At 37.7% G+C, this 13448-nt stretch overlaps 1 protein-coding gene across 1 annotated transcript in view; it reads right to left on the bottom strand.

Moving 5' to 3' along the window:
* Nucleotides 1-12123, bottom strand: part of COL21A1 (collagen type XXI alpha 1 chain) — a 78983-nt gene extending 66860 nt beyond the window's left edge. The window contains exons 1-5 of the mRNA XM_057414082.1: nt 12010-12123; nt 10166-10717; nt 4770-4938; nt 4420-4636; nt 901-1074 (exon numbers count right to left, since the gene is read on the bottom strand). Of these exons, the coding sequence (XP_057270065.1) occupies nt 901-1074; nt 4420-4636; nt 4770-4938; nt 10166-10717; nt 12010-12097 (1200 nt within the window). The 5' untranslated portion in view covers nt 12098-12123. The remainder of the gene's footprint in view (nt 1-900; nt 1075-4419; nt 4637-4769; nt 4939-10165; nt 10718-12009) is intronic.
* Between the last annotated feature and the right edge of the window lie 1325 nt (nt 12124-13448).

The following is a 13448-nucleotide window of genomic DNA, read 5'->3' on the forward strand; positions in this document are numbered from 1 at the left end:
ACATCTGAAGAGAGTTCTTGAAGATGATGCAAAGAACATTAATATATTTTAATAGAAGCAGTAAGGATCATGAAATGAGTGTACAAAAAAAGCATACTTTCAAAATAACTAAAAATAATACCTACTTATGTAATTCAGTATTTCTTAGTATTGTTTCCATTACTATCAGTCTAATTAGTTATTACTATCAGTCTAATTAGTCATTACTGCATTGCTATAAATATAAGAAAATTATCTATTTCACCAACATCTAGAACACTGTCAACATAGCAGTCTTCACTACTGGTCTATACAGCCTTGACCAATACAGCCTGAAGTTTTAACCAGATTTTTGATGTCTGCAAAGAGCTGAAGGGAAAAGAACTTTAAAGTTTCTCGGAACAGAGGAGATCCTTGGTGAATGGTTTTCAGGGGGAGTTTCCAGCACAGCCGAATCCGTGACAGTTTGAGTATCAAATATTTGCAGTGTGACAGAAACAGAGTTGATAGTACTTTTATGACAGCTAATGATGAGAAACAAACTTCATCAAAATTTTGTTCTCTCCCTCTTTTCCAGCATAATCCATATACTGATGGAAGGAAATAATATGCAATGCCAAGCACAGAAGAAAACCTTGCTTTGAGAGACTATTTCCCAAATTCAGGGGAACTACACTGCATCAGATTTGTGTTTCAGTGAAAACTGTGCCTCTTCAAATCAGTGAGGTCAATTAAGTACCCAGCACACAGAATGTGCTGAATCTCCTCGTCACCATTTATGTTCCCTTTTAACTATTAAAATTTTGTATATTAAATTTCAGCCCAGTGTAAATTAGAAGAGTAAGTTCAAGAAAACAGGAGGCACTAATGCAGTGTTAACCTACAGTAGAATTTATTATTGAGAGTTTAGCATATGCTTACCTGTACAGTTTCCTCCTTTCCAGAATACTTTCCTATTTGGGTTAGGCCACTGATGTAAATACCTAAAACAGGATGCAATGGCTTTGTTTCAATTTCTTGGCCATCTATATACAAAGTTACAGAGTCTTCTGTTACTAAGAGACGAAGTTGGTGCCAGCCTTCATCAAACAATGTCTAAGAAAAGAAAACAGAATTGTTTAAAATGTCTTCAATTTAAATAAGGATAAAACTGCATTTCAGCACTTAAACTACCGTTAGTGGCTGAGATGATCAATGTTCCAGGTTTTATCATACAAAAATTTGTATAGGCAAAAAGTATTTGCCAAGTAATATCATAACTGAGTAGACAGTATTTGGTAATCATAAAAAATAATTCTGAAATAGGAATTAAACTCACATAGATTTTTTTCAGTTTATGATCTTGAACATGCACAAACATGTATTTGCTAAAACTAAGAAGCCAGAGGCATTTTTTTCAGCAATGGTATGTCTTGAACACTTCAGATCTTAAATCATGGTGAAACAAATTGTTACTTAAAAGTCTTTCTACTTAATCTCTTACGGAAAAAAAAATGAGACGACAGACATGATATTGGCAGAAAGAATCACAATATTGAAATGAATAAACTAAATATTGCATTCATCATCTCACAAACATCAAATTTCTAAAGCTCAAGATTTAAACAAATAGCATAGTTCTAAAAGTGTTAGAAAATGAAAGATATCTCAACCTACCTTATAAATTAAATTCAACATGCCTTCTTCTTGAGCTGATCTATTAATTTCAAATACAGCCTAGCTCTTTAGCCTAGACTAGACTAGATGCTTATCTTTTATATAGCTAAATTTAATAGAGATTAATCCCACACTAAACTGGTATACATAAGAGTAAACTAAAACATACATCTTTAAGTGTTATATATCTTTGTTACCTTTTGCAGACATTAAAAGAAATTAAGATAACATCACTTAATAGCATACACCCTTAGATAGCACCTCTGTTTCTATTTCATTTTCATTTGTAGATTGGAGGTTTATTTATTTACAAGGGCTCTCATTACAAGATAAAATAAACAACAGGTCAGAACAGATAACGTTTCAAATTTTCCTGAGTAAAACACATAAATTATCATGGAGCTTCATTAAATAAAAAGTTTCATTAAAAGCATAGTGACATTTATAATGTGTTTGCAGACATACAGCTCTAAAAAGGGCATAAAATTGTTGTTATCCATAACAGCAATGCAAGCATGGAGAAACACAAAAATAAAAAACGGAAAGAAAGGAGGAAAGAAAAAGTCTTCTTCTCATGGTGAATGAAGTTAATGAATACCTGGGACTGCAAGAATAAGATTGATTTGTCACTGGAGCTGCAAGAAAGAGACAAATACAAATTTTTGAATTTACTTGAAATTTTCTGAATTTTCTAACAATTTCCACTAAATCAAAAAAGCAAATGGTGTTTTCTTAAAAATTAAATAAATAAATAAATAGTCTACAAAAAAGTATAAAAAGGCAGAGGGAATTTGGGAAGAAAAAGTAAAATTTTCCATCCAATAACACAGTGAAATAGCTCTCCCTAGCAAAAGCTTAGTAGGTAGGACCTTCTCTTGGAGAGGGGTCCTTCCTTCTCTGAGGATTTATATTTCAAATTCCTTCAGCCTGATTTGGAGTAAGGATTCAAATGCAGGCCACCACTTCTCAGAAAAACTGAGCCCACTTGGCTATGAAGCACACCAGAGGTAGATCTCTCCCACTCTTTTGTCTGCTGAAGCATCTCTCTTTCTTCACTTAAACAATACTATCTGCAGTAGGAATGGGAATCTCTGGACTGCACATTCCTATACTGCTAAAAATGCAGGAGTAGAGACATTCAATCTCTCCCTCTGTCTCACCTGCAACTGAGAGACTTCCTTACAAGAGTTGAATGCTTCACTGGAAATTCACAGAATCACAGAATAGTTAGGGTTGGAAAGGACCTTAAGATCATCTAGTTCCAACTCCCCTGCCATGAGCAGGAACACCTCACACTAAATCATGTCATCCAAGGCTCTGTCCAGCCTGGACTTGAACACCGACAGGGATGGAGCATTCACAATTTCCTTGGGCAACCCATTCCAGTGCCTCATCACCCTAACAGGAAAGAACGTCTTCCTTATATCCACTCTAAACTTCCCCTATTTAAGTTTCATCCCATTACCCCTTGTCCTATCACTACAGTCCCTAACAAAGAGTCCCTCCCCACCATCCCTATAGGCTCCCCTTCAGATACTGAAAGGCTGCTATGAGGTCTCCACACAGCCTTCTCTTCTCCAGGCTGAACAGCCCCAACTTCCTCAGCCTATCTTCATATGGGAGGTGCTCCAGTTCCCTGATCATCCTCGTGGCCCTTCTCTGAACTTGTTCCAACAGTTCCATGTCCTTTTTATGTTGAGGACACCAGAACTGCACACAGTACTCCAAGTGAGGTCTCACAAGAGCAGAGTAGAGGGGCAGGATCACCTCCTTCGACCTGCTGGTCACACTCCTTTTGATGCACCCCAGGATACGGTTGGCTTTATGGGCTGCGAGTGCACACTGAAGCCGGCTCATGTTCATTTTCTCATCAACCAACACCCCCAAGTCCTTCTCCGCAGGGCTGCTCTGAATCTCTTCTCTGCCCAACCTGTAGCTGTGCCTGGGATTGCTCTGACCCAGCTGTAGGACCTTGCACTTGTCATGGTTAAACTTCATGAGGTTGGCATCAGCCCACCTCTCAAGCCTGTCGAGGTCCCTCTGGATGCCATTTCTTCCCTTGAGCGTATCAACCGAACCACACAGCTTGGTGTCATCGGCAAACTTGCTGAGGGTGCACTCAATCCCACTGTCCATGTCAGTGACAAAGATGTTGAACAAAACTGGTCCCAGCACCAATCCCTGAGGGACACCACTCTTACTGAAGAAAGACTGAACGAGAACCTTCAGATTACACTAGAAGACAATAAAATTGGTTTGCACAAATAAGGGAATCCCTTGAATGAGAAAAATAAGAGCCGAAAGGAATTTTTTATCAGGAGTACCAGACAACTCCAGATTGAACTGTCTTTTTGTAAACTTGCATTTACTCTTCTGGAGAAGAAAGTAACTTTGATCATTGTGAATTATCAAGAAATCTAGACACTTAACAAAATCTCTCTCTTTAAATGAACTATTTTCATTGGCATTTCCTAGTCTCCATATCAAAGGCAGAAAACACTTTCCAGTGTTTTCTACAGTAAGCAAAGAGCTGTGTCAAACAACATCTCTGTGATCTTCTGATAATTACCTGCTGGGAACTACTGAGTAGAAAACACCTGCAAAGCATTTACAGTCATGATCACCATGGACACTCCGGAAATATGGATAAAGCCCCTCCCATCTATTTTTAAATGCCTAAGCAGCCAAAAATAAGACCATGCATTTTCAAAAAAAGACAAAACATAAAGGGCAAAGGACTAATGTGTACTTAAGTGAGTATTCCAGTGCAATGACACTCCTTACCTTTACAGGAGGTGCAGCAAAAGTAATAACTTGTGTGCCATTTATTAAACTTGTTGTAGTGAATGATAATGTTTTTACTTCACCATTAACAGTGACTGCTATTTGTGGTCTCTTATCCAGACTGAGAATTCTCCACAAATCCCATGTCTTTTTTACTTTAAATCTCTGAGTGGAAACAAACACATAGGATGGAGGCAGACCTTCTGGAAACACGTTCCTAAATAAGGATGAAGGGTTAAAAAAAAGACAGTACTTGAACATGAGTATAGATCTTAAAATAAGTCTCACTTTAAGCAAACAAAAAGAAAAAATCATACTAAATTTACAAGTGTATTTATAAATTTAAATACCTTGTCAATTCTGACAGATCAACACGTGAGGTGACTTCAAAAGCTTTTGCATTAGTGCTTGGAATTTGAATTCTCTTTTTAACCTTTTTCTTCACACCTAATCCTACAAGAATGTCAAATCCTTTTTCATCTCGAGCTGCCACTGGAATTCTTGTCGGACAAACAGATTCTGCAAAGTAACAAATGCAAATACAGTACAAAAATATTACTTTAGAGAAGTAACCTCCCATTTACCGATTTTTTCCTTTTAAGAAATGAGAATAGAGAACTGCCAGTTCTCTCAAGTGTGAGAGAAGTGACATGCAGAATCCTGAGGCATGAAACATATTTTACTGCGATTACACTCACATACTATTTTGAATTGTTACTCAGTGTAGTTAAAAGGTATTACTGTATCTGACCAATAAAAAATTGAATGTCATTTCTAAAATTCTATAGTTTCAAAATGCTAAAAAGTTACAGAACTTAATTTCCACAATGCACTAACAATTTGAATTCATTCAAAATCCCCCCCAAACTAAAAAAAAGGGTTGAAAACAGACAAAGGTAGAAATATCTACAATTACCTTTTTAATTTTATTTTGCTCAAAATGGACTCTGATCTACTTTGTCTGTTACACAGAAATCTGCTTGAAGCTGTTCTAACTGGACAAATATTGTGTGAAGTATTTTCTGTGAAAACTAAATTTAGCTGAATGGTGCCAACAAGTCCATGGGTCCTGATGAAATCCATCCGCGGGTCCTGAAGGAGCTGCCAAATGAAGCTGCTAACCTGCTGGCCATCATATTTGAAAAATCACTGCAGTTAGGTGAAGTTCCTGATGACTGGAAAAAGGGAAATATAACCCCCATTTTCAAGAAGGGGAAAATGGATGACCCAGGGAACTACAGACCAGTCAGTCTCACCTCTGTGCCTGGCAAAATCTTGGAGCAGATTTCATGCTAAGCCACATGAAAAACAACAAGGTGCTTGGTGACAGCTAGCATGGCTTCACTAAGGAGAAATCCTGCCTGACCAATTTGGTGGCCTTCTATGATGGGGCTACGGAACTGATGGACAGGGGTAGAGCAGTTGATGTCATCTACCTGGACTTGTGTAAAGCGTTCAACACTGTCTCACACAAGATCCTTGTCTCTAAATTAGAGAGACATCAATTTGATGGATGGACCATTTGGTGGATAAAGAACTGGCTGGATGGCCGCGCACAAAGAGTTGTGGTCAATGGCTCAATGTCCAGCTGGAGATCAGTAACGAGTGGTGCCCCTTAGGGATCAGTGTTGGGACCGGTCTTGTTCAACATCTTTGTCGGTGACATGGACAGTGGGATTGAGTGCGTCCTCAGCAGGTTTGCCAATGACACCAAGCTGTGTGGTTCGGTTGATATGCTGGAGGGAAGGAATGGCATCCAGAGGGACCTCGACACGCTTGTGAGGTGGGCTGATGCCAACCTTATGAAGTTTAACCATGCCAAGTGCAAGGTCCTACACCTGGGTTGGAGCAATCCCAGGCACAGCTACAGGATGGGCAGACAAGAGATTCAGATCAGCCCTGCAGAGAAGGACTTGGGGGTGTTGGTTGATGAGAAAATGAACATGAGCCGGCTTCAGTGTGCACTCGCAGCCCAGAAAGCCAACTGTATCCTGGGCTGCACCAAAAGGAGTGTGACCAGCAGGTCGAAGGAGGTGATCCTGCCTCTCTACTCTGCTCTTGTGAGACCTCACCTGGAGTACTGTGTGCAGTTCTGGCGTCCTCAACATAAAAAGGACATGGAACTGTTGGAACAAGTCCAGAGGAGGGCCACGAGGATGATCAGGGTCCTGGAGCACCTCCTGTATGAAGATAGGCTGAGAAAGTTGGGGCTGTTCAGCCTGGAGAAGAGAAGGCTGTGTGGAGACCTCATAGCAGCCTTCCAGTATCTGAAGGGGAGCCCATAGGGATGCTGGGAAGGGACTCTTCATTAGGGACTGTAGTGATAGGACAAGGGGTAACGGGTTCAAACTTAAACAGGGGAAGTTTAGATTGGATATAAGGAAGAAATTCTTTCCTTTTAGAGTGGTGAGGCACTGGAATAGGTTGCCCAGGGAGGCTGTGAATGCTCCATCCCTGTCAGTGTTCAAGACCAGGTTGGACGAGGCCTTGGGTGATATGGTTTAGTGTGACCTGTCCCTGCCCATGGCAGTGGGGTTGGAACTAGATGATCTTAAGGTCCTTTCCAACCCTAACTATTCCATTATTCCATGAATGTTATCTCTGTTTGATTCTCTTTCCACAAAAAATACTAGGCAGTGAACCTAAGTTGTCTAAAAACAAAAAGTGAGAACAGAGTGAAATTTAATGCTAAAGCCAACACTGTTTTAGAGTAATGAATCAATGAAAAGAAGCAACTTTTTATTAAAATTATGCTAAACTGTTTACTATAAATACAATTTCATAATTCATTTCCCATTGTTTCTTCAGAAAAGCATCAGTTCCTAGAAAGGGAAGAGGTTAGGAATACATCCCAAAAAAGGGATGGAGAGTGCTCTCATCTCCATGCTTACCAGCCATAGGCTGGAAAACTCATTTTTCAGAGAATTATAATCTCAACTGGTCTGTACTGGCTTCTCTTTACAATACAAGCAGCACTGCATGACTTCCCTTCCTAACCAATCCAAGGGCACCCAGAAGCTACCCTGTTCTGGTGGGGGAGGCAGGATATATAAACTCTAAGAAAATCCAGCTTAGTGTATGCACAGAGCACCTGTGGTAGGAAAGGACAATTCATCCTAAGGGAAGATGCCATATGTACTTGGGGCAGCAGTAAGAAGCCACATACATTCCCCTTAGTTTTCTTTTTCTCCTCACAGCAAAATGCTACTTCACTCCCAAACTGTTGTCATGGAAACATTTTCTGAACTCATTTATTTGAAAGCTGAACAATGGTCACACTGCCAGTATTAAAACAGATTACAGATAATCACATACACTGACAAGAAAATGAATGGAAGGATCTATTACCAGTTGCAGTATTAGAAATTTGATGTAAAAATCAAAAAATAATTGCAGAACTAGGATTAGTTTATATGAGAGGGCCATTACTTTGGATCAGCACCAAAGTAACTATTCTAAACCAATACATTACAAATTAAGCATGTGTAAAATTACATATTAAGAAACCATTCTTTATTTCTAATGGCAGACTGAAAAATTAAAACATTCCCAGTAAGACAGATATTTTTGGGATCTTCTGGATCATCTTCAGGCTGGATTATTTTGATACATATCCATTATACACGATGCAGAAGTCACTGGCAAAATTAAGAACTGTCTTTCATGAGAAATGTGTTTCCCATGCAAAATATCAGTCACAGCAGCTCTGTAGCATACATTGATTGTTTTCCCCTTTTAGTGTTTTTTATCTAGCTTTCAGATGCTTTATTTTTCCTTCCTGAAGCATGAAATAACCTTTTCATGTTAATTCCCATTATCTTGCACAAAGGAACTTTTCTTAGAATCCTCCAGATATACTTCTGAGGACTGCATTGAGTAATGTTCTTAAATGCCTGACACACAATCTTTCTATATTTTTTCTAGAGAATATTAATACTACAAGAACATCTGACTTACTTCCAGAATGTTTAAGGATTCCTTTAGTCACATTGTCCTTTCTGGATGACAGGTTCACCAGGTTTTTTCCCCCCTGCCATACTCTAAAACCAACACCAGAGTTCCCAAAAGGCACAACAGCACCCTCCATCTGCAAGGCTGTAATAGCACTACTCACTACACAATCCACCAAACCTCAGCATCATTTTTTCATAAAGGAAATACCACCCCTGTGCTCTTATATCCATATTCATATAATAACAAAGTTAAAAACACCACAGAGTAAAGGTTAGCTGTTTTTTAGACATTAAAACAAAGACAATCAAGAGAGAATTGCAAAATATTCAGGCAGTTTCATGTTGTTGATCACAGCCAACTCATTGCTGCTTTGCCCTCATGGAACTTCCTCTTCCAGAGTCAATATGAATCTTAACAACATGAATAAAACACCTCTCAACTATAAAATTTCCAGTTTACTAGTCTCAGTTCACCTGCTAAAGACATTGTGGATAGAAATGAAGCTGTCAGCTGGCTTTGATCACTCTTTGAGAGAGGCATCTCAATGCCAACACGAGTAAAGAGCACAACAGAAGAGAGTGGAAGCAAAGGGTCACTTAAACAGTAAGTACACTTTTGTGTATGTAGTCAACATTTGCAGATTACTGATGTGAGAGTCATGTCAAATACCACAGCTGAATTTCAAAGGATACTAGGTAATGCTGAAAGCAGAAAATCCATCTTGATGAAATGTAATGTCACTTCTTCTAAACTTTATTTAAAGAAAATATTGTACTTGGGGAGTTTCTCCCTGCATGTGGTTCTGTTAAGGAATTTAGCTGCACCAAGCTGATTTAATTTTTGGACTAACCACCTTGCTACATCAGCCACAAGGAATTATTATGATTTTCTTAATTGTAGCAAGAAATAAACACTATTATCCTCAGCATAAGTTTCACCATATTGTTTCAATGAACTCCATTCTTGAAGTGACAGCAAACAAAAATTGTTTTTCATTCTTACTAAGTGCAGAAATATGGTACAACTGAAATATGACTTGCAGCAATTCTTGGTGATAAAACATGTACAAAATAGCACTAATAAAGATTCACTGTATCACAGAGTCCTTCTGAGTGATATATTTAGAAGCAATTTGCTATCTTTTTTATATATACGGAAAGCCATTGTTTCACAAAGTTATCAGAAAACTCCATGCTGTAATGCTGCTAGCATTCTAAAGCTAAAAAGTCATTTTACAATGTTGGTCTTGGCTAATTCTTCTATAAAATCCTTCTAAAAAAAGATCATAACAGATTGTTACAAATCCAGGCACTTTTGGCAAGAGCTCTTTTTATATTTTTTTTTTACAAATCTAGCTAAAGAACTCCTGTTTGTAATGATAGGCTGTCCTCTCTAATGTCAAGAAGAAATGCTAGATTGTGGAGCAGTATCAATCGCACTCAGAAAAAGGATAACGTGAGCCCGATATTCTCAGCACTATGAGAATTGCTCAACTATTTTAAGGTTTCTAAATTTTACCAATGCAAAAAGATGGGGGGTTTAGAGCATAATTCTACATGCTGTAATTGAATGCACACTGTGTTAAAGCACCATGTCTTTCCCAAATATACCTCTTGGTTTCATGAATAAAATAATATTTTGGAGTGATTTCTGCAAACAAGATCAGAATTAAAGATGGTAGTAAACAGGTGTCTTAGGTTACATTAATAACACATTCTGCTTATGAAATAAGTAAATATGAGTATAGGACTACATTCTGAACACCTAAAATATTTTATAATCCATTACTTACCTTCACAGAGTTTCTGCTTTATAACTTCTTTAATTCTTGATATTGCAATATAATCTTCAACATAAAATACATAAGTTGATGAAGGCTTGTTGGCAATAGCTTTAAGTTCGTTCTCCTCAATTTCTGAGCCAACACCAATAGCGAACAAAGTGATTTTATTTTTCCTTGCTTCTGCTGCTACATCCTTGACTTCATCTTGAGACTTCCCATCAGTGAGAACAACTGCTATTTTTGTTAAAAATCTTGAAGATTTTGCAAAAAGATGGTCAAAAGCAAACTGAATAGCTCTTCCTGTTCTTGTATTTCCTCCCAAGTAGTGTATTGACTCCATTTCCCTGATAAGGTTCTCATTGGATTCATGAGTTCCAAGGGGGATTTCAAGTACAGGGTAATCGCTGTACTGGACGACTCCAACTTGAATAAACTTTGGCCCTATGTCAAAATTTCTTGTAATATTGACAAGCCAGCTTTTGATTATTTCAAAGTTTTCTGGGCCAACACTGTAAGAGCCATCTAAGATAAAAACTAAATCTGCTGGAGCAGTTCTGCAACCTTTAAAAAAAGAAATAAAACAAATACTTCAATGAATTCTTCCACCTTATTCTTCCACAGGAAATATTTTTCATATCAATTATTGTTTGGATTAGAATCAAAACTGACAAATACATTCAATTAAAAAAAAAAATCAGCAGAGTTTATCAGAGAAAACAAGATTGCTTCTGCAAGCCACACAAATCCAGCTTGTTATCTGAAAACCAAGCCATTTTCTGGTTTTACATTATCACCAGAAATGATGATGAAAAATTCTGGAATTCAGTTCCTTAATTGGTAATTGTATTTCATGCAATCAGCAGAGGGGAATACATTTTGGGTTTTTTCCATATCTCTTTGTCTGCAGAGATGATAAACACTAAAACTCATCTTTGTCAGCAAACCAAGTACACTGCAGAGGAAGACTATAGTCTGAATGTTCCAGAATTCAGCAGTAATATCCAATCTTTTTACAAATATATTTTAATTGACTTCTGACACTGCCACATGGCACTTACAGAAGTAGCTGTTATAAAATCCTGAGTCTTGATAGAATGTTGCTGGTAGAATATTTTGATTTTAGTAGAAGAAAAATGATCAGTGGACAAGCTCAACCTCCAGAATATAAAATCATGCAAGAATTTAACAATTATAATGTAACTGCATGATGATTCAGACATGGATTCAGCTCTGCTAGATGTAGTCACTTATAAATGGAACTTTTAGACTAAATTGCCAACTACAGGGCGTGGACTGACACATGCATTTCTATAAGACAGTATTATCCATCTCACATACACATTGTCAGATGGAGGGAATAACTCTCAAGGGAAAGAAACACCTTCCATTGACTACGAAAGGAGATTAGATAACTACTACATGAGGTGCCAAAGAGATGGCAGAAACCAGGAGAGACTATTTTGATCCCATGGCACATGGGATCATCAAGGTTGCCAAATATTTGTACTTTCTGTTTTGTGAAAGGCTGCAGCTCCACCACAGGAAGGACAGCTTTGTCTTGCCCTGACATCTGCCTACAGACACTTCTGGTTAAATCAAGACTGGAGCTTTACAGTTCCATCTGCCCCTGTGAGCATTTACTAGACACATAGTGAAATAAAGATATTTCCTTTGTAAAGGAGAAATAAGTTATTTAAGTTACTTATCATATATTGCACGACTTTCACCAGCAAAATTATAATGGAAAAAATCACAATTAACAGAAGTGCACATGTGGGCCTGAAAATGGATACTCTCATTTTAAGGGACACTTTGAATTTGCTCTCATGTGAAATATAAAAACCAAGACTTACTAGCTCTTGTTTCCCCATCTTCAGCTGAGATGTAATCACGAAGTAGCAGAATGAATAGCATCTGAAAAAATGTCACGATCTGTGCCATTTGTACTGTATCTTCAGTCTTGAGATTAAACTAGATGGAAAAGAAAATACAGTGTTGTCATATTTTAAAATAAATCCAACCTTCTGTGTTTTTAAAACCTATGCATGAGGAACAACTTTGAATCAAATCTGCAAGCCCAGGTGTAAGGCCAGCCTGAAATGGATCCAAGACCCAAAAAAGTGTGAGTCAGGCATGCAAGCCCAAAATTGAGATTCTAAATTCAACAACACTCATTTTTCTGCAGAAGGTAAGTTTTCACCAGGGCATATTTGCATACTTCTCCTGCTAGGTACATACATGAGTAGGTTATATAGCCAGGGACAGAGAACTACCTGGCAGGGTCACTAATTTAAGCATTCTATGTTTAGCCAGAAGACTAAATATTCCTCTTCTCCCTACAAGCTTTGTTTTGTCAGTCATGTTAGTCTTCATCTACTACACATTAGTTTATCACTAAGGTTCTTGAAAACTGAAATGCCCTCCTTGAATAAGGCCAAGACTCCTTCCCTTTTTGTATCTTTTTCTTCTAGTCATAAACCTTTACTTATGCCCACACCATAACAATCTACATGCTCACCTAAAAAAAGTCAAATACAAATGAAAATATTTACCACACAACCAAATTAAACTGTGACTGAAGGCTGTGTGTGTTTCTCCTTTTTATATCGCTAATCTTTAATTTTGAACTCTTCAGGGTACAAAAGGTGTTCACCACATTAACAGTGATAAGGCACTGGCAGATGTTCTGAAACTTTTGTAGTGCTGGAAAATGTTAGTTTCTAAAAATACACCAAAACACAATTCAGCATGCCTATTGTAAGTACCTCTTAAGAGAAGAAATAGGTAAATGGAAATCAGTAACCATTTATTTTCCAGGACTAGTCAGGTGAGTAAACTGAAGAGAATGCCATTTAATCACTATAACATACTGAGCAGCCATCAAGAGGGCAGTAAGCTGTTATCTGCAACAAAATTCTACAGCAATTAAACATAGACCTTTCTCTTTAACGATGCATATATCTGACATGATGTTTTTAGGAAAATGTTCTTAGGAGAAAATGGATTACAGAGTTGTGGGGGCAAGACAATAACAGGAAGAGAAGTAGTAATTGCAATGTCATGTTCATTTCTGGTAGGTTCATGCTCTGTATCTGCCAAATAGAAAATATGCCACAAAATCAGTAAGTTGATTTACTCTAGCTTTTCAGTCAGCTGCTTTGCTTTTTCCACTATTTATAAAGCACTACTTCCATTAAGAAAAAAAAAAAAAACAAACAACAAAAAAACAACTCAATCTCAAGAAATTCACAAAAGGCAATTTCCAGGAAATGCTACTCCTACCTAATGTAAT

This window comes from Pezoporus wallicus, unplaced genomic scaffold (genome assembly GCF_028554395.1).
Source record: "Pezoporus wallicus isolate ANWC-B61680 ecotype Strahan unplaced genomic scaffold, APGP_CSIRO_Pwel_v1 contig_6428, whole genome shotgun sequence".
Classification (NCBI taxonomy): Eukaryota; Metazoa; Chordata; class Aves; order Psittaciformes; family Psittacidae; genus Pezoporus; species Pezoporus wallicus.